Below are 24,646 nucleotides of genomic sequence, written 5' to 3'. Positions count from 1 at the left end.
AGGACATACCATTAAAAAAAAAAGTACATTCATAATAATTAACATTGCTTGCCAGCCAGCCAGCCAGCCAGCTAGCTAGTCGGATAGCTATAAAAAAAAAGAATCCAGTCTCCTCTTGTGGAGGTAAGTGTCAGACTACACGGTAGCTAGACTAATGCATTGCGTGAATTGTTTGAATACATTTGGCAGTGTTTCCCTTGTGCACAGTAATACATTTATATGCAAGCTTCAGCTTGGAGGAGAGGATTCTCCTCTGCTTATTTTCCCCCATTTTTCTCCGTTTTTCTTGTTGCTGTAATCTGTGTTAGCATGTCAGTGTTGTATGCCGGCTTTCCCACTCCTACTATGCTAGTGTTTCACTGTTTGGGGAATTCCTGTAATCTAGTCAACTAACTTGACCCCTATTGTTTGCACTTGATAGCTGGCATGTGACCTCGGCACTGGCTTTTCTTTCATACAATTATCAGACCGGAGGTCAACCTGTTTTTATAAATATTTTTTCCCCCTCTACTTCTCTATTTTATGTTTTTTGTCGTATTTTGTTCTTTTTTTTTTCTTTTTATTCTCTCGTCTTTTTGTTCTGCCATGTCTGTGTACAGGAAGACTTGATCTTGTCATTTGAATCTTTACTCCAAATATATATATATATATATAACACACCCAAGATGATATTCTTAATTTCATTCATTTCTGTACTACCTATTTTCACAATCCTGATTTCCTTATTGCTGATTTCCCTGATATCCCATTGTTGTGTGGAGGGTTCGTTGATAAAACTGTAAATACTACCGTCTGTTAATATTCAGTTTTATCATTTCATGCAATGGTTCCCCGTTTCAATGGCTGACCCACCATTTTCATAGCATTGTTGTTCCTGCCTTTTGTATTGCAGCCATATAGACAACTGCTTGCATCTAGCAAATATGGACCATTCCATTATATGGAGAGGGGTGACAGGCTATTAATGTCTTCGTGGGCATGTTATCCCAATCTATTGCATTGCTAGAAGATTATGTAATTTCTGGTATTTTTGCTGATTTTTTGAGTATTTTACTATGGCTTCATGAAAAGAAAACTTTGCCTAAGTATTATTGACCCCTGTGGAAATAGTGGATTGGTCTTTTGTAAAGGATGCTGGGAAAAAAAGTCTTGTGAATTTATTACCAGTACAGTAGAATAGGATGTCGTACATTCTGTCTCCCTAATTCTATATACTGCACAGGGCTTAATTATTCGCTTAATTCTCTGATAGCTAAATTAAATATAGTGAATATGCAAATTGGCAGGATAATGTATTATCTTCTCACAAACCAGTGAATTTAAATAACCATTTAATCCACTAAAATTAAAGAAATAAATTATATAATATATTTTATTGTGCTTTACCTTCACTTGATATCTCCATTGGTGAAATGGATTAAAGAAAAATGAAAAAAATTTGTTTTAGCTCCGCTGTCGAGCAGAGCTTATCATAGGAGTGATTGTTCGTCGTCGTCTGTGTCAATGTTTTTACTTTTTTGACTTCTTTTTGAAAACTACAAGCCTGAATGATACTTTGATACTTGGTGTTCATTTCTAATATCTTCAATTCTCTAATTTTGATGAATATTTTTGTCATTTTTGGTAAAACGTTGTCAGTCGTTGTTGTCAACTTTACAATTTCAACTTCTGCTTCAAAACTGCAAATCAGAATGTTTTCAAATTTAATTTGCAATTACCTTGGATGGTTCTTTCTCAGATTTGTTCATTTCATGTCAAATTCTCTAATTTTGGTAAATATTTTTTTCGTTTTTGGTAAAAAGTGATATTTTCGACATCTTGTTAAAAACCACAAGTCTGATTGCTTTGATATTACATATATAGATACTACATGTGTATCTCTCTCAGATTTGTTCATTTTGTGATGATATCTTCAGTTCTTAATTGAAATGTGCATTGCTAACAGCGAAGCTATCTCAACCAACAGGCTGCTTGTTATTTAGCACATAACTCACCACAGATCTTTAAAAAATAAACGTACAACACACTCACTAACATTTTAACACTAACTTAAATGTCAGTTAGAATAAAGCACTATAAACATGGAAAAATTTCAGTTTGTCTGTAGCATTGTCAGTTTAATGTAGAATGCGTAAATATTTATTATGGTGTCGTATTCAAGGCTAGTTGACAAGAGGGTTGGTTTGAACATGCAGAGAGGATCCTCTGTTCCACTCGCTGTACCTCACTCCACCAATGCCTAGAGGTGATCCTCTGTTCCACTCGCTGTACCTCACTCCACCTCACTCCACCAATGCCTGGAGGTGATGATCTGTTCTAGTCACTGTACCTCACTCCACCAATGTCGAGAGGCGATCCTCTGTTCACTCGCTGTACCCTGTTCCACTAACTTCTTGAGGGCGATCCTCTGTTCCACTCGCTGTACCTCACTCCACCAATGTCGAGGGGCGATCCTCTGTTCACTCACTGTACCTCACTCCACCAACACCTACAAGGCGGTCCTCTGTTCCACTCGCTGTACTTCACTCCACCAATGCCTAGGGACGATCCTCTGTTCCACTCGCTGTACTTCACTCCATCAATGCCTAGGGACGATCCTCTTTTCCACTCGCTGTACTTCACTCCACCATTGCCTAGGAGTAATGCTCTGTTCCATTCACTGTACCTTAGTGTAAAATTTGCATACAACATGTTGTATTTGACCAATACAAAATCAGCAGATTACATAAAACCATGCGTGTGATGAACCTGACCCTGTTAATTCTAAATATGTGCAAAATAATATTGTAGTGTTGTGTGATCAATGTGTTGAGTTCCCCCCCCCCCCTTCAACTTTAAATTCTCATCATGGTTCTAAATATCCACTTTTGAGTTTATTAAAAGCTTATTACATACACAACTGATTACCTTATCTATGATGCATGCTGTACAAGCTTGATAATTTTGTTCTTTGTCTGCAACTTTTTTGGCTTATTTTGTTGAATTAACACGAAAAAAAAAATCAAATTATCATTACTGTACTGTGATTTGAAATAAAATATTATAGGAGCACTTGCACAAATGTTGATATATTCCCTTCTCAATCATGATCTGATCAGACCCCCAGGAAGTGTATTGCATTGTGGGTAACATGTGACATCAAGATCCTATTTCTGCAAGCTGTTGAAAATTATATTCAACATTCTGCAAAAGCTTATCTGCTGTTCTACCGCACAACCTGCTGCAATTTTAAACATGAAACACATGTTCATGTTGAGAGGGAATTAAGTCTGTTCACATTTATTGTTTGTTTCCTTTGTGTTGCTTTGGTAACTGGTATGTAGATCAGGGTCAACAGAGGACTTGTATAAAGTTACAAAGTACCAGCTTGCATGTGGCATGCTTTATGCTTGCAAATGTTTTACTGGCGAACTTTTTTTTAAGTATATTTGTGCAAAGATTTGGTATTTATAGCTTTGATTAGATATAAAACCAACATCCTGTTTAGGACTTGCCCGTAGTACATTTGGTCTGTGCGGTGAAAAATGTAGAGATATTTTTTTTGTGCGTTTGGTTTTTGGCAGCAGGGCGGTTCATTACATTAGGTAAAAATACTTCATTTTTGCTGTTGTGACTTCACAGATTGAGGGCGAAACGAGGCTTATCTCTCATAGTAGTAATATAATTACATTAGGATAGTGTCATTGAGGTGTACACTGACTGTATATATATATATATATATATATATAGTTAGAAAAATAATGTGATGAAATAGAAAAATAAAATTTGACAATCCTTTCTACATTTCTATGCTGTTTAATTTTAGTTAAATCGAGCAACAGTAGAGATTATATTGATATTACCATTGGTAGAACTAGTGTATTTGCCCTATTGTTGATGCACGCATTTATGTATAATATTTTTACAATGAAAACTACCAAGATTTTGTCATTGAGAAAGTTGGTAATCAGTTGTTGTAATCTTACAACATTCATGGCAATATCGAGTCGATGACAAAATCCTTGTGGTTTTCATTGCAATAATCTGCTATACAACAAATAATTCCACCGAACACCTGTATGTACTGTTTCCAAGAAATAGCACATCATATCGTTATAAATACACATTACTTTGCATCCTTGGGATTTGTTAGGGTTTCACAACACCCATTGTTTGTGACAAGTGCTTGTTGTTTATATGGCAGCGGTTTGTACATGTACACACTGCTGCACTTGAATCTGGCTATCTTGTATCTCATCCTTGTACATGGTAACAACAAGGTGTAAAATTCGGCGTGAAGTGGCTTCAGTGTGAATGTGTAGGTGGGTGGATGATCATTACCAAGTGGTAGTATCTAATTTGCATACAAACACCCACTCATCAAGCCATCAAGGACTGGCCTTTGTCTCTAACTCTAATTCCCCCTTGGTAATACAGCGTGCTGTCTTTGTGTAGATTTCCAGTAATAGGTATGTATCGGTGTTTCTATTTACTGATTCAATTGATTTCCAGTGTTTTTAATTAGCTCACTCTTTGACATTCCTGAATAAGTTTTAACATTAGCAGTTGTGTGTCCTTGCCATGTGCACATGTGTTTCTTTGTACAGTGATTTCACTCACCGGATGTGTAGTATATGTCATCCCTTACAGTTCAGTTTTCATCAAATGATGTTCTCGTCAGTGTTTTATCACAATCATTCAGTCAGAGTGACTGTATGTATGGATGTCTTTAATTTGATGTATTCTAGCTGTATATTCTGAGTGAACTTGTCTTTTGTCTGGCTGCATGAATGGGTTAGTGATGAACAAAGCCTGGCATTCAAGTACACTGAACTGATTACTTCAGTGGGTTGTGTGGACTTCATGGTTGACCTCCCAACTCAACTGTGGGTAATCAAATCAGCTACTACTACTACTAGTAGTAGTTTAAACAGTTGTGCATTAGCTATGTATATGATGGATGCTTGGTTATAAGATTGTTTTACAACTCTTACAAACAGGTAAAGAGTGTCATCTTCTTTGGTAATTCACTGTACTGAACTTGTACATGTACTTCCCATTGATTCATTTCATAATTCATTTTGTGATTTACATGTAATCCTGTACTTTACATTCTTTGACATATGGTATTAGTTATTGTGTAATCTTTCTGTTGGTTTTACTTATTTCCTAAATAGCATTTAATGTTTATATCCGTGATTTTTTTAGTTTCAGTTCCAGATAACATGTAGTGTCCTTTTTTTTTTTTTTTTTTATCAAACTCTTTGCTTCTTTTATTATACTTCAGACCCCTAGTTGAATACTGTACTTTTATGATTGACCTTATTGACCTTTTTAACATCATGGCTGACTATTGCAAAATAGGCTAATATTTCAAGATATTGGTGGTTGGTTTTACACAGCATTCCTAAATTATTATCAGGAATTATATTAATTACTGTTACTTTGAGATGTTAGTTTAAAATCCATGTGTGATATAAAGTCCTGATTTCAAATTCTCACACCTTCACATAATGTACATAAATGTAATTGACCCATGTCTAGTGGTGATTCGTCACTGATTGTGCCTATATGCAACTGTATGCTTCCCTCATGTATATATTTAAAACATGTGGCACATGAATAAAAACAATCCATTGTAAAAGGCGTGACTGACATTTGGTTTTGTCCTTGATAAAGTTTATTATAAGTTTAAAAATACCCCAGTGTCAGATATTTCCTAGTAAATAATTACACCACGATTGCTTAATAGAAAGTTACTGCCTAGGCCATTTCCACTGTGGCATTATTTTCTGTGCAAGGGGAATAGGGCGCCTTTGTTGTACTTGGGTAAAGCAGAATTTGTTCTGTTGCTATTATTATTGGTGTTGGGTACCAAGCTTGCTTTTTACTTCTTTTTTAAAACTTGTCTCTAAGGGTTATTCTGTTTCAAATGAAAGGGGCTTGATATTTCTCATTGTGTAATTTTAAACTTCAAGAATGCTATGCAATTCACACTCTTGAATGTGGGTGGAGAGAAAAGAACAACAATTATAATACAAGAGGTCATGGAGCATGCTCAGTTGTCTCCATGAATGCATTGTTATGCAAAATTGTACAACAATGAAACCCAAGCTTGGCATCCAGGAAAACAATAGCTATCTCGGCTTCACCTACTACACATTGAATGAATTTACATGGGTGTACATTATTTATTTAATGTGTGGAATGTCTGAATTTTCAGACCTAGCAGCCCAGGTATGTAGAAGAGTTGTGCAAGTATAAGCTGTAAATGGTTTATTTATTATATATGGGTGTAAAGTTCATCGACTGATATTTTTTATTTTTTTTTTCAGGGCAATCCGTGTTTTTCAACAAGTTCTTTACACCGATCCCGGCTTCAGTCGTGCCAATGAAATTCATCTTCGGCTGGGGTTGATGTTCAAAGTTAATTCCGATTATGAATCAAGTTTAAAGCATTTCCAGTTAGCTCTGATAGATTCAAGTCCGTGTTCCTTGTCTAAGTTAGAGAGTGAGTATTGTTGCTAGCCATTATGTCTATGGAGTAGTATTAACAAACTGTGGTAAAAAAAACAAGTTTCTTGATATGAATGTGAAATCGATAAATCTTGTTGGTCATAGTATGCAGAAACAAGTATTAAGTGTTAATGTAATGAGAATTATATTATCGATTGGAAGGGAACCTTTCGTTATTTGTAGGAGTGTAATACTCTCGTGCTGTGCTTGGAACTTGTGATTCTTTATTTGGGCATGGCTAATACTTTATGCAGTAACTTTAGATAATGTATGCCTGCCTGCCTGCCTGTCTGTCTGTCTTCATTAATTTACCTGTGAATAATTTGTGCCTCTGTATTTTTGTTTTCAGTTAAATTCCACATAGCACATTTATATGAAATTCAGGCAAGTAATATGGTTTCTCAACTCGCCATTTTCTCATTAATGTTGACTTTATAACAAGTTCTCAATACTGTAGAATACTTTATTTTCGCTATTTTCGCTGAAGGGATGATTCCGTGAAAATAAAATCCAGCGAATAAACTTTTTTTCCTATATTTCACATTAAACTCGTCAAAAATCAGTGAAAATAAATTCCAAGCAAAACGGCCCAAAAGCTTTTTCAGCGAAAATTAATTCCAGTGAAAATAAAGTATTCCACAGTATGCTATGAATGTTACAGGCTTATCACATAGGAGTGACATTCACAATATTGTGTCTGTCTTCATGACTCTCCCGTGTACTGTATTTGCTTTATTAGAAGCTCAACTCCATTGAAAGTGCATGTTAATCAACAACTACAAGTTGTACACATCAGCTTTCAAGCAATATTCCAGATGGTTCTTACTATATTCTATGTCTGGTAATTTGGTATTAGTGCTACAAAACCAACAAAAATTGTGTTTATTGATGGATGGATGGCTGAGAATAAAACATTGATGATTTCTCATCTCTCACACTTCCCTCCAGTTACAATATTACAAGATTTAGCTTTAGTAAATTTGACAATGTTTGAAAATGGGTTATTCACGTAAGACATTGCTGGTTTGATTTCAGGGGAAGCATATTGCAGCAAAAGAGTCGTACGAGCAGTTGTTAGAAAGCAGTACACTTACAGATGTTTTAAAAGCAAATACTTTGAGACAACTTGGTAAGTCTGAAGTAATATTCTAAATTAAGAAAGAAAAAAAGTAATTACGCAAATGCAGTACATCTAATTGTCTGTCGATAATCTTGTCTATAAATGGCACGTCTTTCATCACTGTCATGTCTCAGAGAGACAGCTTGTTTGACCTTGTAGGATTCTCATATGGCCTTTAACCTTTACATCCCCAGGTTGGTTACATCACACTTCGGAACTGTTAGGTGAAAAAACGATACGAGAGACGTATGCAATCCAATGTCTATTGAAGGCAATAGAAGCTGATCCTAACAGCGGACAGTCGTGGTATTTTCTTGGAAGGTGCTATTCTAGTGTTGGAAAGGTACATGATGCCTTTGTATCTTATAGACATTCCATTGATAAGTCGGAGGCCAGCGCTGACACATGGTGCTCTATAGGGTAAGTAACAATATCTCAATAAATATTAGTTAAATCTGTGTTGTTGCATTATTTTCTTTGTCGTCCTTTGACTGGTGATGTAATATGCATTGTGTAATAAATGCAACATTTGGTGTATTTGCTAGACTTCTGTGTCAGAATGTTGTCAAGCATTTCCGTTGTATGTTTGTGGTTGAGTTTTCAACAACTTTTTGCCATTGAATCGCAATCAGGAATTTTGGTTCCACTAACTAAAACTTGGTATAGAGCGATCTATAAACTGAGTGTTGTATGATAAAACTTGGTCAATAAAAAACAAGGTATGTCAGGGCGAAAGTTTCAGATTTGTTTGTTTCCACGTTAATTTTCAAGTAAATGAATAAAAAAGATGTTTGTCAATCGCTGCTTTGAGTAGTATTAAACAGTATTTAGAAGTTTTTCTTTTATTTCGGCATAAGATTGGCCATTGTTTTTTTTTCCCGTACATTGTCATATGTGAAATAAAATAAAAATTATTGCACTAACTCGTGGAGGAAAAATAGTAGATTGCCTTTCAAATTATAGACTATGAAACAATGTGCCAAGAACTACATTTTTCAAGACCAAAAGAAATTTTTTTCACACATGATGTGATGTTATCCATTAAATTTATTTTATATCATTCATTACAAGGCGATATCCACATTACGCGGGTATCGGTATTTGCACAAAACGTAAAAAAAAAAAATGATCCATGCTATGCAAGGGTACGCTGTGTGATAATGTATGCTTTTATGTCATTAAGTAGTTTACAGTATCTAGGCACTGATATTTTTTGGGGTTCACCGTGTTACGAAAAAACACCCATTACAATATTCGATTGAATTTGTTAAAACATGGCTTGCAGTTTTAATGTATATGATGTGAATATTTTTATATAGGGTGCGTGATTGGCTATAGGCAATTTAAAATCTCTGGCTTTTTGCTCTGTATCTCTCTACAAATTAAGTGTGTGATTTGTTGCTGAACATTGCTTTGAGTCTTAGAATACTAAATATCACAATGAAAGTATTTTGATGCATGTATTTCTCACTGAGTTTACCTGCCAAGTGATTGGTAGTAAGGGGGGGGACTAAAACCAGCACCTGGGAACTAATTGATTTATATTGTTTGAATGACACGAATACTGATTCTTGTTTTCCCTTAGTGTGCTGTATCAGCAGCAGAACCAGCCTATGGATGCATTGCAAGCATATATATGTGCAGTACAATTGGATAGGTCACATGTTGCAGCTTGGACTGACTTAGGCATTTTATACGAAGCTTGCAATCAGCCCAGGTTAGTTTTATTGCAACCTTAACAAATACTTTGTTTCATTGTTTAAAAAAATTACAGGCTGATTAAAAAAAATTTTTTTTTTTCTTTGCAGGGACGCTTTAACTTGCTACATCAACGCTTCAAAAAATAAAAATTGTTCAGTTTCTCTTTTGTCACGAATCAAAGTATTACAATCGCAAATGAATACTTTAACGCCAGCCAATCTACAAAACAAGTAAGTATGAATAAGTGGCTTTGAATTTTGTGGTGCTGGTGCAAAAAACATGATGGAACAGCTCATTCCACGTAGACCTGGCTAATTGACACATGAAAAAAATCAACATGTTTATCAGTAGCAACAATGCAATTAAAACTGAAGTTTTACGATCTAACGTACATGTCAACGTAAGTCATGAAGGTGTAACCCGGTTATTTGCCGTTTTTACTACTCAATCGCTTGTGTCATGAATAATCAATGACAGAAAAAAAAATAAAGTTTCTTTCAAAGAGAATCTTGACTTGGGCCACATTATTATGCAAATAAGATGCATTGTGCATGACTGGTATAGTATCGTATATGCTGCACATCTAATAGAAGCACACAGAAATCAAAAATGGCTTTTGTGTTGTGAATTATTAAAATATTTTTATATTTTAACCTCAGTAACACCACTGTAATTTACATAAGGGCATGAGCTGCAAATAGAGCCAATAATTTAATTGTTTTTACAACCAAATGTGAAGACTATCATCATTTAAGTCTTCAAGAGAGATCACAATGTCTTATTTACTAATGTGTGCATACCTCTGGTGTCAAAAACAGTTGGAAACTGATTAGCTACGAGTTACGATGGTAAATGAATTTCACCCTATCAGGATCCTAATTAATTCTTGCCGAGTTTAACAACTGAATACTGATTAACATTGGATTTAAGTGTAGTGTTAGTTTCAAACAAGTTAGTTCTTTGACGATGTGGTAGTGAATTCAAATGTAAATAAGCTGTTATTGATTTAACCAAAGTTCACAGAGTTAGCCAGGCAACCGAGTTACTTCATGGTCATTATACCGACCTTGTGTTTTTTTTACTGTTCTGTTTACAAATCAAGAATTTAATAGTCATTTGTAGTATGGATATCCTGTAGCCATGTTTCACTTTTTTCTAGACCCAAAATGTTGCCGAGCATAGAGGAGGCCTGGAGTCTTCCCATCCCAGCAGAACTGACATCGCGCCAAGGGACTGTTGGAACGGATATTCAGGTTTGTAATCAAGCAATTATCACTGTAGTTGCAGAGACTGTGCCCTCAGTGTCTAGGTCTCTAGTCTGATACTGTAAAACTTGTTTTGGCTTTTACTTTACTGTAAAATACTTTATTTACCATTTTTCCTTTATATTACATTCAACTTGGCAAAAATCAGTGAAAATATATTCCATACAAAACACCCAAAAAGTCTTTTCAGCAAAAATTAATTCCAGCTAAAATAAATTATTTTACAGTAACAGCTTTCTTGATGAGTTGAATGTAAAATATTTTGCTGTATTTTATTTTCACTGTTTCAGCACTTTATCAATAGTAGCAAAAATAAATTCTAAATGTAAATAAAGTACTTTACAGTAGCAGTTGTGAAACCTGACCAGTGTTGAAGATCTGAATTTTAGATCTACCTATTATTATGTGGAGTACTACTGAAGGCCTTCAAATTTGTGAAAGTTTGTGGTTCGTTTACCGCACATTTAAAGTTAATGACAACTGTAATACGGTAGTTTTTCAAATGCTGTAATAATCTTTGCATCAGTATATGCTTGTACCTTGAATATGATTAACATTTTGGCTTTGTTAATTAAATAGGAAAAGCCAATTGGCCAGATGAAAGGACAGCTGCCTGGTCCAATGGCAAACAATCTGCAAAATTTGAACAGTCTTCAAAATCAGTTTATGGGACCAAGTCCCCCTAACTGCATGACAGTGCAAACTCTGCCGGCACAGACGCAAGAAGAGGAGACTAGCTCATCAAAACGCCCAAGAAACTCAACTAAAAGACGGGTAAGTGGACTGTCATTTGATATACTTTGTGGGTGATGTAGCTGTTGTACTGATTGAACCTGCAATGTCGAAATCTACACGTTACTTGATATTTTGTTGTTATGGTAATTTAATTTAAATGCCAGATTTGTATTCTAAAATGTCGTCTGATTTTGTTTTTGTGTATTAGTTTTTTCCCCCAGTAGATACTATCTGTTAATAAGCAAACAACATTTTTTTTTATCTTTCAGTCTTCCACGCCAACTTCGCCGCCACAAACTTGGAACATGCAGCCTCCTCAAGGCTTCACACCCATGTCAACACCGTTTTACCTCACGCCTCAGCAGCTACAACTTCTAAAAACTCTGCAGCAAAATAGACAAAAATTAGATGCGGGACAACAAATGGTGCTACAGCAGTTGGAGCATCATTGCTGGATACAGCAGAACCAAATGAAATTACCGCCGCAAGGAAGTATACCCACGCAGGGATTATCTCCCCAACAACAGCAGCAGCAGCAGCAGCAGCAGCAGCAACAACAACAGCATTCAATTATAGGAAATAGTATGACTGGAACTTTGCAAACTGCAAATATGCTGCGATTGCCAGGAAATATAATGCAGCAGCAGAGTGTGCCTGGAAGTACTGTTATGTCTGTGAATACAAGTACAAGTTTATCCAATATGCAGGCAAACATTCCATCAAATGTTTTGTCAGGAACAATAATGCAAACTCTACCGGCAATAATGTCTCAAGCATCAATGCCGGGACAACAAACTCTGCCAAACTTAAGCGTGATTCCAAATTCTGTGAATTCAATGCCGTCTCCGCAGCAGAATTTTCCAACTCCAACAACCAGTCCATTGCTGAGTCCTTCGTTTTCACCCTCCTCGTCTGTGGCGGTGAGTACAAGGACGGGAAATATGTCTGTGATTACATCAGGTAACAGGTTACTCTACCCTGTGACTAGTGCTGTAAATGTGAACTCCAGTCTGGCGTCTGTGACCCAGTTACAAGGATCTAATGCTCAGATGGTGTCAGCTGCTGGCAATTTGCAGCCGTGTAATAATATGAACGCATCTTTTGTGAGAGCACCCTCTATGCAAGGTGAGCGTGTACCCAATGTTGATGTAAGTCAATTGGCTTCGCAGGCACCAAACATGCCTTACCAAGCCCAGCAAAGAAAAACAAATACCACTCTACCTCAGGCCAATGTTTCTAATAACCAAGTGGTGAATTTAATAAATCAAAACACAAACGTTACTCAGGGCATGAGCAGTCCACCATCATCAATAGTTGGTGTGCCAAGAAGTATGCCTACTCCCCCTGTTGCCACAAATCCCGTCCAAGTGTTCCCCAGTGGGATGGGTTTTCAAAGTGCAATGGCTGGTGACTTTGTTGCACCTAATGTGACTGCTCCTCAGAGTTCAGAAATGTCTCAGAAAGTTGCTGAACTGAATGCTCAAATTCCAGGTGGAGTCTTACCATCCAGGAACCTGATGTCTCCACAAGCGATAGCGGATAGTATGCTGGCCCAGCTGGCTCAAGGAGAACAGAGTTCTGCTATCAAGGGAGGTCAATACACGGACAAGCAAAGCCCTATGCTGAATGCTGCCTTACGGAGTCCAACGGATCAGGGCTTAACACGGAAATGTATTCCCAGTATTATGACTATCAACTCCAGTGGCAATATACCCCAACCGGCATCTGCCGGAATTAGCACGTTTTCAACGTCCGTGCAACAAAGTACATTCTCCACCCCAAGTTTTGAAACATTCCTTAGCCATGCAGGTATGAAAGAGAGCTCTAGGACTCTGCTCAGTACACTGTCGCATGGTACAGTGACAAAGGACTTGGGAGTGTCTCACACCCTCCTTCCTGGATCTAACACTGCTGTAAATACTATCAATTCTTCTCCATTGAATGTGATTGGATCGCCGGGAAGGTCACAGTCGAGCACAATATCACAGAGGTTGTCCATGTGTGACACTAAACCACAGCATCAGGAAACTTCAGTTGCAGGACTTATCAGTACTATGGAAGCAAAACTAAGTGAAAAGGTGAGTATTGTGTTTCATTTCTTTTGCGAACTTATCTGTTCCATACTATGTGTATTTCTGTACATTGTTTTATGTGTAACTGCAGTAGTTGCTCTCAATTTGGGATTTCATATTCTTATTCATACTGCATGCGAGTGTGTTGATGTGATTGTATGCTTGCTTCTCTCTACATTTGTAAAAATGCTTATATATTTTCTATAATTTATGTAGTGTTTGTAAAGATTTAAATTCTCAACTTGTATTTACAGCGTAGGAGGCCTCAAACTAGGGGCTGATTGTATACAGATGAATTATCACACATGTATATTTATTACTAATACAAAAAAAAATATTACAACTGCAGGCATTGTCAGTGAACACAAATAACAGTAACACCAAGAATAGCAATGCGAGAAGCAGTTACATGGACATGATATCGTCGGCACCTTCATCCTCGCCGGGATCACTTTCTATTCACTCGTGTTCAAAAGAAATTCTGGCTGTGTGCAGCCGAGTGGGAAAAAACGGACTTACCAGCAGCAGTATTCTTCAGGATAAAATGCCGCCGCCAACACCCCCACCGGCGCCCTACCCACCCCTACCAAAAGATAAACTCAACCCACCAACTCCAACTGTTTATGTAAGTAATTGATTACTATTTGATGTGTTATTGCTCTATTTATCATGTTTTGATGGTCAGGGTTCACTGGGAAAAATCTTTAATGTGGCTGCCACATTTACTGCAATACATGTACCATGTCCTCTTGAAATCTCAAGTGATGTGTCCTACTTTCTTGATATACATGTGCAAGTAATTGATGTGGTCATATTTCAATGACACCACACTGCTTTGTGCTATCTCCTTCACCAGACATTGGCCCTATATTCTTAGATTGCTTCCAACAGAGAGATTCTCAGACCAACTCCAGTTGATAGAACTCTGCCAGAAACATTCAAGTGATGTGATTTCTATCGTATACTTGTCTAGCTTTCGTATACATGTCTATGCCAATGTTCAAGAAATCTTAGTGACTTGTCATTAAACCGCGGGTCTGGGTGTATAAAAGGAAAGATGGCCGCCACTTTTCAGTATGCAAATGACACTCAAGCGTGAAACATCTCTTTGGGGTGCTCTGCAAAATCACTCTTTTCGGCAATCTTAACGCCTGTGGTGCTTTATTTTCATGTTGTACACAAACATGAATATGTCCGCGATACAACTGCGATGTTAATTTACGAGTTTGGTGCGATGTCAGTGCGATTTCCGCGTAAAAGCGACGGAAAAGCATGATTCAAACAGTCGTTTTGACTGCTCAAACTGGCTGTCAGTCATGGGTTTATGCAAATGTAAGGTGTTAATCCCGAGTTATTTGTTCAATCTCTAGGTATGCTTATGTAATTATGGAGTTGATCATGTAAGTGATATCGTGGAGCTAATAAGAAATGATATGCTGTGAGCTGTTTGTCCGTCCGTTCATCTCAGGGGACATCGTCGGCGCTCCACGAAGCGGTCCGATCCGAGCGAGTGCGAATCGCACGAGCTGGGGTGTGCGCGAGAGGGGAGGGACTTTGCGTAAACATACCAATAATTTCTGTAGTGTGTGTGTGCAAAGAAAGACATTCGCGGTTACAGGGCTGATATCGATGAAAAGAGTCGAGGGAGTCCCAAATACGTCCCCTACAATATGTCGAGTATGCTTCTCAAATTTCTCTTCGTTCTCGAAATAAATAAATTGAAAGGTCTCACAAAAAATTATAATGTTCCCTGAAACATGTCCCTGCAGTGAAATATTTAGCCCTTTTTGTCACGTATTAGTATGAGCCGCGCATATATTTATGTATATTTGGCGTCGGACCCGTGCCGCACAGCCGTATACGTATAATAAAGTTTTTTTTATTTTTGTTTTTTTGACGTTGCATAACGTCATTATTGCCGAGCCGACAAGACATATTATGGCAAACGTTGTACGACAACTACATTGTGTAGGTCATTCAAATAAACTACAGTTATTTCATGATGCAAGTATTTGACAATACGGTAGTTCTCTTTTTGGAATATTTGTTGGCCCTGAAAAGGGCAACATAGCACAGTACGTAGTATGAATACGTCGCACTCGTAACGTACGAGTGAATGAATAAATACATTGTATAAAAAGGTCGCACTTGTAACATATTAGTACAATATCAAGAAAGCAAAGGCATGAGCTCAATTCAGAGAGAACCTTACAATGCCGTAACGCCATTTACAGAAATTGTGCTTTACAGTCGACCACGAGCGAAACAAACACAGAAAACGGCTTTCAAAAGAGTGCGTAGGCCCAGTGAACGTCGAACAACGGGATTCAGCAAGTCCTTTCAAATCAGATAATAGCGTAATGCATGATGTTAGCTTACGGAGTTAACGCCTTCAGTTGAAATGATAACAGCTGTGTACCAAGTAAACAACTGGGCGGACCATGCAAATTACATTTCCCATGATGCATTGGTGCAATTCCTGGGATTGCGGAGCCGCGCTTTAAGACACTAACGAAATAGATTTGGATAGATTAGCTGCTTTTAAAACGAGATTATATGCATATATATTTAAAAAAGAAATGTTTCTTTGCTCTGTTTGATGACCTTGGCCTACTTTATGTGTAAGTGTATTTCAAGGATTTAATTTGCTTTAAGAAGACTATTTCACTGTTCAGACTCAACCTAATGTTAAGATTTTGTTTTAATATTGTTGTAAATCCGAAAAAGTGCTGTGTCAAATATTTTTGTATATTAATTTGAGTAGAATGTCATAGTTCAGTATCAGTTTGATGCTTGCAGATAACCTCAGTTAGATTGTGTCTATTCTTTCGCTGATACCTACATGTACTCTATTCCATTCAGGTCGAAAGCAAAAAAGATGCCTTCTCTACTGCTTTACAACAGTACTGTATTTCACCCAGTCAGCCAATAACCGTGGTTCGTGGACTAGCTGCTGCTCTGAGGCTAGATCTTGGTTTATTTTCCACAAAGACTCTAGTGGAAGCCAACGCTGATCACACTGTAGAAGTTCGAACACAGGTAGGTCAAGTACGTTGTACAGGGATTGACTTGCGTGCCCATGTCTCACACTATGACTTTACAAAGGTTGCTGCTGTTTATTGCTCTAAGCCCCTAAACATAAAGCAGTTATATTTTAAATGCCATTTAATGATTATCAGTCAGCACAAAATATCAAGACAACTTTGAGACATTTTTTCAGCAGAATTATAAGCAGGAAATAAAAATGGTCGGTCATAAAATAACAGGCAGACAGAACCCTGCTTTAAAGCTTGATTTTTCAGTTGATTTTCTTGTTGTACATGTTCTGATGTCTACCTGATATTGGTTTCTTGTGTCTACAGCTGGAAACTGAATCTGACTTGTGTGTACAAGAATTAGTTCAGACTGCGAGTTGAAGTGTTGTGGTTATGCTGATTAGGTCTGCTTAGTCCATTTGAAAGACATTGGATCAAATGAAAAAAAATGTGCAATTCTGAATACCCAACCCTTTTCCTATTGTTACAGGATACCACATGAATTTTATTGGTTTTTTTACAGTAATATTTTATAAAGGGGCTAATGTACTACCTATTGACACTTGAGGGCGCTCTCTCCAACATAAATTTTAAACAGGCATCTATTAAATGAGAACTATGTACTTGATTAGGCATAAATGCATATTCATTTTTTTTTTAAAAAAAAAACAGAGACAACAACCATCAGATGAGAATTGGGATGCACAAGGTTTGAAGAAGATCTGGAGGTATGAAAGCAGTAGATCATTCACAACGATAGCAAAATACGCTCAGCATCAAGCATCATCTTTCCAAGAGTCTCTTAGGGTAAGTATTGGCGTTTAAATTTGATACGAGTTAAACTGCACAAGTACTTGAACATTGTTTCTTATTTTCTCCTGTCATGGAGGAAGTTTTGAAATAGAATGTTTATCACTACAGACTGACTGTCGGAGAGTTTGACTAGCCTTTTACCTTTTTCTTTTCTGGAGTGAATGAGAATCTGGTCAATGCAATGTTTCGCACTTAACCCCATATGAGCAGCTAGGGTTGTAGTGGTGCATAGGAAGTATTAAAAAAGGAGGGTTTCTTATCGGTGTATATCTTACTTGTAGGAAGAAGCTGAGAAGAGTTCGAAGAGTAAACATGCACAACAAATGCAAATGCAACAGCAGCACATGGATCCAAACGATAGCGACTCAGGGTCTTCAACCACTTCAAAAAGGTAAGCATCACTCTCTATTCTATTGTTTCATCCATTTGTATTTTATATATGAAGTAGCTTTCCCGGGAAAATTGTTTATCGTTTCACAATAATTGATGGTTGATAATAATTAAAAAAGCACATAATCTTTTGGGGTGGGGGTTCAAAGTTGATTTAAGGAGGCAGTGCCTGTCTTGCAAAATAATATCAGTTTTGAAATGCCTAGTTTGAAACATGACAACTGAAAGCTGATTGAGACTAATGCATCTCATTATGGTCACATAAGTCTCACTGAAACATTGCAGGCATACTTCCCCATCAAATGTTATTGAAGTTTAAGTGAAATCATATTTCTACATATTTTGTTTGCACTTGCAAACTTGCATTCACAAGGAAGGGACTTGAAGGTGCAACAAAAGTTGTTTGTCGTGAGCCTACTTAATAATCCCATGATCCCCCCTCATGTGCCTTTGCTTTTCTGTTGACAGTGGTTTAAAGAAGAAATCATCAAGTGGCAGACAATTTAAACTGCTAAAGTTTGGCACCAATGTGGATTTGTCTGATGATAAGAAGTAAGTAACTTCAGTCTGAACGAGTTGTGTTGGAGATTTCTTTCAATTTCCAATACATTGTCTTGCTTTTAAAATAAAGTTTTAATATTGTAGTAATTCTATCAACAATTTGAGTGTTAAAAGTTTACCTTATTGTCTATATTCGTGATCATATCTTTTGGAGAGAAAAAAATGATAGTTGGCATTGAGATTGAATTAAAGGCTAAAAACATAGAAGGCAATATTTTCTGTCTTGGATATCACTAGTCTTCAGCATTTGCTTTGAAACTGGAATAGGTTTAAAAGATTATAGTTGATGTAATAGCCATATTTTGAACCATTGGCACAATTGAAAATGGTTATTAGAAGTTGTCAAGTTTTGTGGATATGGTTTGTGTGGTGCAGGTGGTGGGGTATCGGTAATGGACACAAGGTGCATTGTTACTTCCTAGTGACTCTGTAGCATCACTGAGTGCAGCAGCGGTTTTAAAGACTTAATAATTGTTTGTTTTTTGATAGATGGAAACCCCAACTTGAGGAGTTGACCAAACTGCCAGCGTTTACGCGGGTGGTGTCAGCTGGGAATATGCTGAGTCACGTTGGTCATGTCATACTTGGAATGAATTCAGTTCAGCTGTATATGAAGGTCCCTGGAAGTAGGACGCCCGGGCACCAAGAGAACAACAATTTTTGTTCAGTCAATATGAATATAGGACCTGGAGACTGTGAATGGTTTGCAGTTCCTGAACCATACTGGGGAGTTATTCATAATTTCTGTGTAAAGTAAGTAGTTATTTCCTGAAACATAGGCGACGATAAAAAAACATTCACAATAATTTAGGAAATATTTCATATGAATTAGACTGACTATGCAAGCAGTGACACAATCACTGGCAATGTTTATCAAGGTTTTTCTTGGCGATAAAGTACATGTGACTAGATATTTTCAAATAAAATATTCAAGCAGGTGAATTTTGTAGTGGAGGATCACTGCATAATTTTTTATTAGATTTTTCAAGTCACAGTAAAGGTTTTACGGTGTGCATGCATCTCTTATGATATCTAGGTCAGCATGACATTGTCAACATTGTTGTAATTGAAGAGATGCTTTTCACCCAAAGTGTCATATGTCACACAGATTGAAAATAGAAACTAATTTTGTCTGCTAACTTATCAATATCCATATCACTCTGTAGGCACGGGGTGAACTACTTAATAGGATCGTGGTGGCCTGTGTTAGAAGACCTTTATGAAGAAAACATACCAGTGTATAGATTTATACAGAGGCCTGGTGACCTCGTCTGGATAAATGCAGGGACTGTACATTGGGTACAGGCAGTGGTGAGTCACACTTTCCTCTCAGTACATGAGTGTATCTCCTTCTTGCCCCAAAGCTAGGCACCACCTTAGGCCCTGAGGTGTAGTTTTGTATACTTGAATACAATAACGTCAGGGTGATCCATGTTATAATCCATGTCGCTGTTTCCCAATAATCATTGACAATATCCACATACATATTTAGCATCTGATCAGTGCTATGGTATTCATAGTTGTCAGTTAGCAGTTTCTGCAGTTTAGATATCCTGTGCTACTCGCGAATCTACTTCTCATTGATTTTGCGGAAATCTCTCCCAGGGCTGCTTTCAATGATTGATTTCTTGTGTTATTTTGGCAGGGTTGGTGCAATAATATAGCGTGGAATGTGGGACCACTGACAAACTATTCCTACAGACTGGCTATTGAAAGGTTTGAATGGAATAAACTACAGAGTGTAAAGTCAATTGTACCTGTTATTCACCTCTCATGGAATATGGCGCGTAATATCAAAGTATCTGATGTCAAATTGTATGAAATGCTCAAGTAAGTTGTCTCAGAGAATGTATCATACAGTCAGTTATAGTAATTGCTGTGGACATCAAACCCCTTTCCATATAGGTGTATTATTTCTCAGTAGTAAAATAAATACTTGTTCAAGAGTGTTAATTATTACGATACAAATGGAAATTACGTGTTTTTTTTGCATGTGAATTAATAGATTAATAATTTCAACAAATGAGTTTTTTTTGGGGGGGGTGAAAATAAATACATTCATTTTTCATGATATTATGTAGAATCGACAGATTTAGTTGTATTTTTAATCACACAACAGAGGCGTTTCAATAGGGCTTTGTAGAAAGTATGCAAATCTATCAAAAAAAAAATAATGCTGTGAAGTCCAAGTTACTTAAGATGGCCATTCAAAAAAGTCTATACTCTTGTTTTTCTTTAAAAAATATGTAATGTAATTTCATAGCATAATAGTAGCAAGACCATAATAACTACTCTCATGAATGCTCTGAGTACAACCTTAATAACAAACCAGTAAAACTCTCTTAACATTTTTTTAATGAAATAATCTGTGGGTGTATTTGAGAGCCTTTACTGCACCATGTTTTTCACAACTCGTGTGTGTAAGTGACTATTAATCAACTTTTTCAACTGTATTCCTGCAGACACTCGTGCTTTGCACTGTTATATAATCCGTGTAAGCTTGACACGTTAATTTGTTGTCACGATCTTCAAAATTTGTGTGACACATAATGCAACAACGTCTCTTTGTCCATGCAGGTATTGTCTACTACGTACATTAAAGCAAATAATACTGACACGCGAAAGGTTGAAACAACAGGGACTTGAAATCCATTGGCAGGGAAGGAGTAAGAATGAAGCAGCGCATTATTGTGCAGACTGTGAAGTAAGTATTAAATATAGCCATTAGTTAGAAGCACCGGTATTGTACTGAGAACTTGCCTCTGTTGTGCAGGGTCTATTTTAGTTGTGTAATGTAACCAAACATAATCATTAATTGTTAGCACGTCTCTCAAACTTGATTGCTCTTCTTCAGTCCCTGGATAACACTAATCAACCAAAGGAGAAGGGTTTGGTGATGGTTACTTGTCTTAACTGATCCATTTGTATGTTTACTTGCAGGTGGAAGTGTTTGATATCTTATTTACAACGGAGAAAGACAAGAAATACGAAGTGCACTGCGAGTCGTGTGCTCGTAAAGCTAGCTATAACCTTGAGGGTTTTGTTATTTTAGAGCAGTGCAAGACAGAAGACCTGTGTGCGATTTACGACAACTTCACCCTCCAAGTAGAGGTATGTATATTGCTCCTGCCATCTTCCGTGGAGGACTGTAAAATCTGTATTAGAAGCAGCGGCTTCTATTAAAATGGTACAACGCAACAGAGGAGATGCGGCTTCTATTAGAGCATCTACACATATGAGAAATGGTGAATTTTTGGTTCTCAATTGCTCAAAAAAAATGGGTGCGACTTCTATTAGTGATGCTGCTTCTAATACAGATTTTACGGTAATGAATTAACTTGTTTCTGTTGCATATTTCAACATCTGCATACATGTGCAATGCTTGTAAACTGTGAAGTTATAAACATTAACAGATGATGCTCAGTGGTGATTTTTAAAGTTGTATGCATGCTCCTGTACTATGTATGGAATGTCCTTTCTAACATCAAGATTAAATTCTTTTTTTCACAGCCTTCTCAGAGTCTCCAAAATTCATCATGACATGGATGCTACTCTCAGAAGAGTAATTATATTCAAGAAAACCTGCAAAATATTTACTTCCTAGTTTGACGTTTCTATTAGTAAGCGTGAGTAATTTGCACAGTGCAAGTTTAGATATAGTAAAGGAACTGATCGGTCCAGCTTGTTGTTGTTGTTGTTGTTGCTGCTGCTGCATCCATCTCTCACTGCTGCATTGGTACATTCAAACTTTTTTCTTTCTATAAGTGTAATACGTTATACTTGGCATGTCGTTACGAACGTTCTATATATTTTTAACCTGTAAATTATTAATTTCCCGGGACGACATTGAATGCTAAAAAGCTGCCAAACAGTTGTCCATATTATGCAATAAAGCTGTTGCATAAATTCGATCCAACACTTCATCAGTGATGTACCTCTAAGATGCATGTTTGGCAACAGACGCTGGGTTTGTGAGACTTACATCTTGGTAGACAGTAACAATTTGGAATACACCACTTGAATATTGGTGTGATATCGATCAGCTTCCTTCTTTAGGGAATAAGACGATTCTTTGTGACCTGAAATCTTCCAAGACATACTATGCATCTGTATGTCTGATAACAAGTTGTACCCTGGCCCTTTTCACCCTTATTTCTTTGTAATGTGCTGCTTGTCAATTGTTTAAAATGTCAAAGACAAATCTCAAAGAAGGCCTTCATATAAAATATATAGTGCTCACTGTGTAAATTTGGCTAGGTGATGTGCTGTAAGCTTTCTTTGTGTTTTATGATACATTCATCATAAATGGGCACTGCCCTTTCTAGCCATGTTTTTTGTTTCTCGCTGTACCACCTGCTATAATCTGTAATGTTATCACACGAAAACAATATGTATTGTGGCTGCAAGTTTGTTTCCATACACCTAAGCTCACAATATCATCAACTAACTGGCAGACAATACAGCAGTGTTGCAAGCAGTGTTGCTTTCAGGAAGCCAGTAGATTGTGTGTCAATTTAAAGGCACTCCTTGCAATACAGCTGTGTATCGTTGGCTAATCAGCTGACTATTGCTGGTTTAATTAGTGAAAACTATTTTGTCACAGTAACAGATACCGGACTGGTTAAAATGATATGATGTATTTATCAATCAATCTGCTTTCAATCTAACTCGTCCTTTTCTACCTATCTGACTATAATATGGAGTGTGCAGATATTGTTTGTGTTGTAATCGTTTTAAGCAGAGTCTTAAATTCAGGTGCTGGTTGCTCGACTCTTAGCAACATGTGCTATTTGCGTCTTCAACCCAAATGAGAGATATTATTGCACCTCTTATTCAGAAGTAGATTGAATAACTGAAAAAAACAAAATAATGATGCAAATAACGATTTGGTGATGTTGTAAAATGTGGAGAACTACAGTATTGAAGAGAGCATTTTCGATCCTTCACCCCAGGTGTTAAGGTAGAAGAATACACCAGTGTTATTTTCTGACCACCATTCGTGCAGAGTTAGTTAGCTGTAGCTTTAGGTACTGCGTACTTACATAAAAGAGGCTTGAAACAAATTTCTTATTTTGCTCTGTCTGTCATCTGTGTGTGTCTCCGTGGAAATTTGTATTTCTTTTCTGTGCCAGTCCAAGTAAGATTTGTCAGAGAAAAATATATTGGAATTATTTGTGCCTTGGCTAACTGTGGTTACGTTGTATAGTGCGTGCTTTTGTACAGCTGCTGTTTCTTCTGGTTCATATAGTTGAGTTACATGTTCATGAGCAAATGAATTGCTGCTTATAAATAGGGAGAAGTGTGTGATAGAATATTTTACTAGTGAATATTGCTTTTCTTGTACTTGAACAAGTGCATGATGGGAAATTCCACCGGTGAATGCCACTTTTCTTGCATATCTTGAATTTGTGTAAAAACAAAATCTTTGAATTCAGCACAAAAATATTGTGTTACAACAAAAATGTCTGTAGTTTACATTTTCTTGAAAACTTGTAAATCATTTAATTATTTAGAGAACTTTTTTCCATAACAAAAATTAAAAGGTTTACAAAAAAACAAAAAAAAAAACTTTGTACATTTTTACATTACAAGTTTCAACTTGAAAGAAAATTAGTTGAATTTTATACTAAGTTTGTTTTGTCAGATGTTTTCAGTTCATGTCAGCATAAAAAGTTTTCAGAGAAATATTTTTTTTCTTTTTCATTTTGCTTGCACATAAGGTGTCTGGATTTTTTCCCTTCAAGATTTAGACTAGTGAAGAATTTCTGCATTTTGAATTAGTCCAGCTATCCTTTGTGTTATGTACAGAATTAAAACCAATAACCTTGGCATGTCAATAGCAATTGGGCTATTTCTTTTTTTTTTCCTTTTTTTTTTTCTGTGAATTATTGAAATGATACTTTTGGTTGTATACATTATACAGGAAAACATTATTAAAAAAGTTAATACTGAAGAACGTTATCTTGCTGGATTCTATATTGTATCTTATTTATAAATAAATATTTATTGCCATGACAATAACTTGCTGCCATTGTTATCAATCTTACCAATGTGCTTGTGTTTATGGGTCGCACAGTACAAATGAAACTCTCTTCATATTCTGACTGCTATAATACATTAAAAAGTGTACTATTTTATATAAACTGTGTTGTATATACAACATGACTGAGCAACCTTAACTGCCCCCCCCCCCCTTTTTCGGATTAAGAAATAATTGGTTTTCACAGAAATTGCCGCTCAAATTTGTGAGAGTTTGTGGTTGTGACCTATAAAAAGTAGTTTGGAATGTAAGCATGTTAATATTTTTGAAAACAAGTCATTAAAAAGACAGTCCCCGTATTTTTTCAAAGAGAATCTCTTATGAGCTAAACACCAGACATTCCTAAAAAAAGACTTGATTGTGCAAAAAACAATTTCATGAAATTCCAGGAGAAAGCAATTGAAGTTGGTGTGGTTAGT

General features: G+C 36.6%; 1 protein-coding gene across 3 annotated transcripts in view; it reads left to right on the top strand.

The window, feature by feature from the left end:
* The window catches only part of LOC100366814 (histone demethylase UTY-like), a 68,712-nt gene extending 44,504 nt beyond the window's left edge, over positions 1–24,208 (top strand). Inside the window, exons 6-26 of one of the 3 annotated variants that reach the window (XM_085499045.1) lie at positions 6,315–6,490; positions 6,845–6,879; positions 7,531–7,624; positions 7,810–8,035; positions 9,201–9,332; positions 9,424–9,546; positions 10,476–10,569; positions 11,161–11,355; positions 11,586–12,441; positions 12,808–13,394; positions 13,738–14,013; positions 16,251–16,427; positions 17,096–17,230; positions 17,518–17,627; positions 18,095–18,178; positions 18,677–18,940; positions 19,354–19,498; positions 19,833–20,017; positions 20,765–20,891; positions 21,128–21,298; positions 21,698–24,208. In XM_085499045.1, the coding sequence (XP_085355171.1) occupies positions 6,315–6,490; positions 6,845–6,879; positions 7,531–7,624; positions 7,810–8,035; positions 9,201–9,332; positions 9,424–9,546; positions 10,476–10,569; positions 11,161–11,355; positions 11,586–12,441; positions 12,808–13,394; positions 13,738–14,013; positions 16,251–16,427; positions 17,096–17,230; positions 17,518–17,627; positions 18,095–18,178; positions 18,677–18,940; positions 19,354–19,498; positions 19,833–20,017; positions 20,765–20,891; positions 21,128–21,298; positions 21,698–21,727 (4,222 nt within the window). In that variant the 3' untranslated portion in view covers positions 21,728–24,208. Of the gene's footprint in view, positions 1–6,314; positions 6,491–6,844; positions 6,880–7,530; positions 7,625–7,809; positions 8,036–9,200; positions 9,333–9,423; positions 9,547–10,475; positions 10,570–11,160; positions 11,356–11,585; positions 13,395–13,737; positions 14,014–16,250; positions 16,428–17,095; positions 17,231–17,517; positions 17,628–18,094; positions 18,179–18,676; positions 18,941–19,353; positions 19,499–19,832; positions 20,118–20,764; positions 20,892–21,127; positions 21,299–21,697 lie in introns of those variants that run through there. The other 2 variants (XM_078010212.2, XM_085499037.1) reach the window with 2 other exon arrangements.
* Positions 24,209–24,646: the final 438 nt, after the last annotated feature.

The sequence above is a fragment of the Saccoglossus kowalevskii genome, chromosome 1 (genome assembly GCF_978046115.1).
Source record: "Saccoglossus kowalevskii chromosome 1, keSacKowa6.1, whole genome shotgun sequence".
In the NCBI taxonomy this organism is placed as follows: domain Eukaryota; kingdom Metazoa; phylum Hemichordata; class Enteropneusta; family Harrimaniidae; genus Saccoglossus; species Saccoglossus kowalevskii.
The sequence above is the reverse complement of the archived record's forward strand: the minus strand, read 5'-3'. Positions and strand labels throughout refer to the sequence as shown.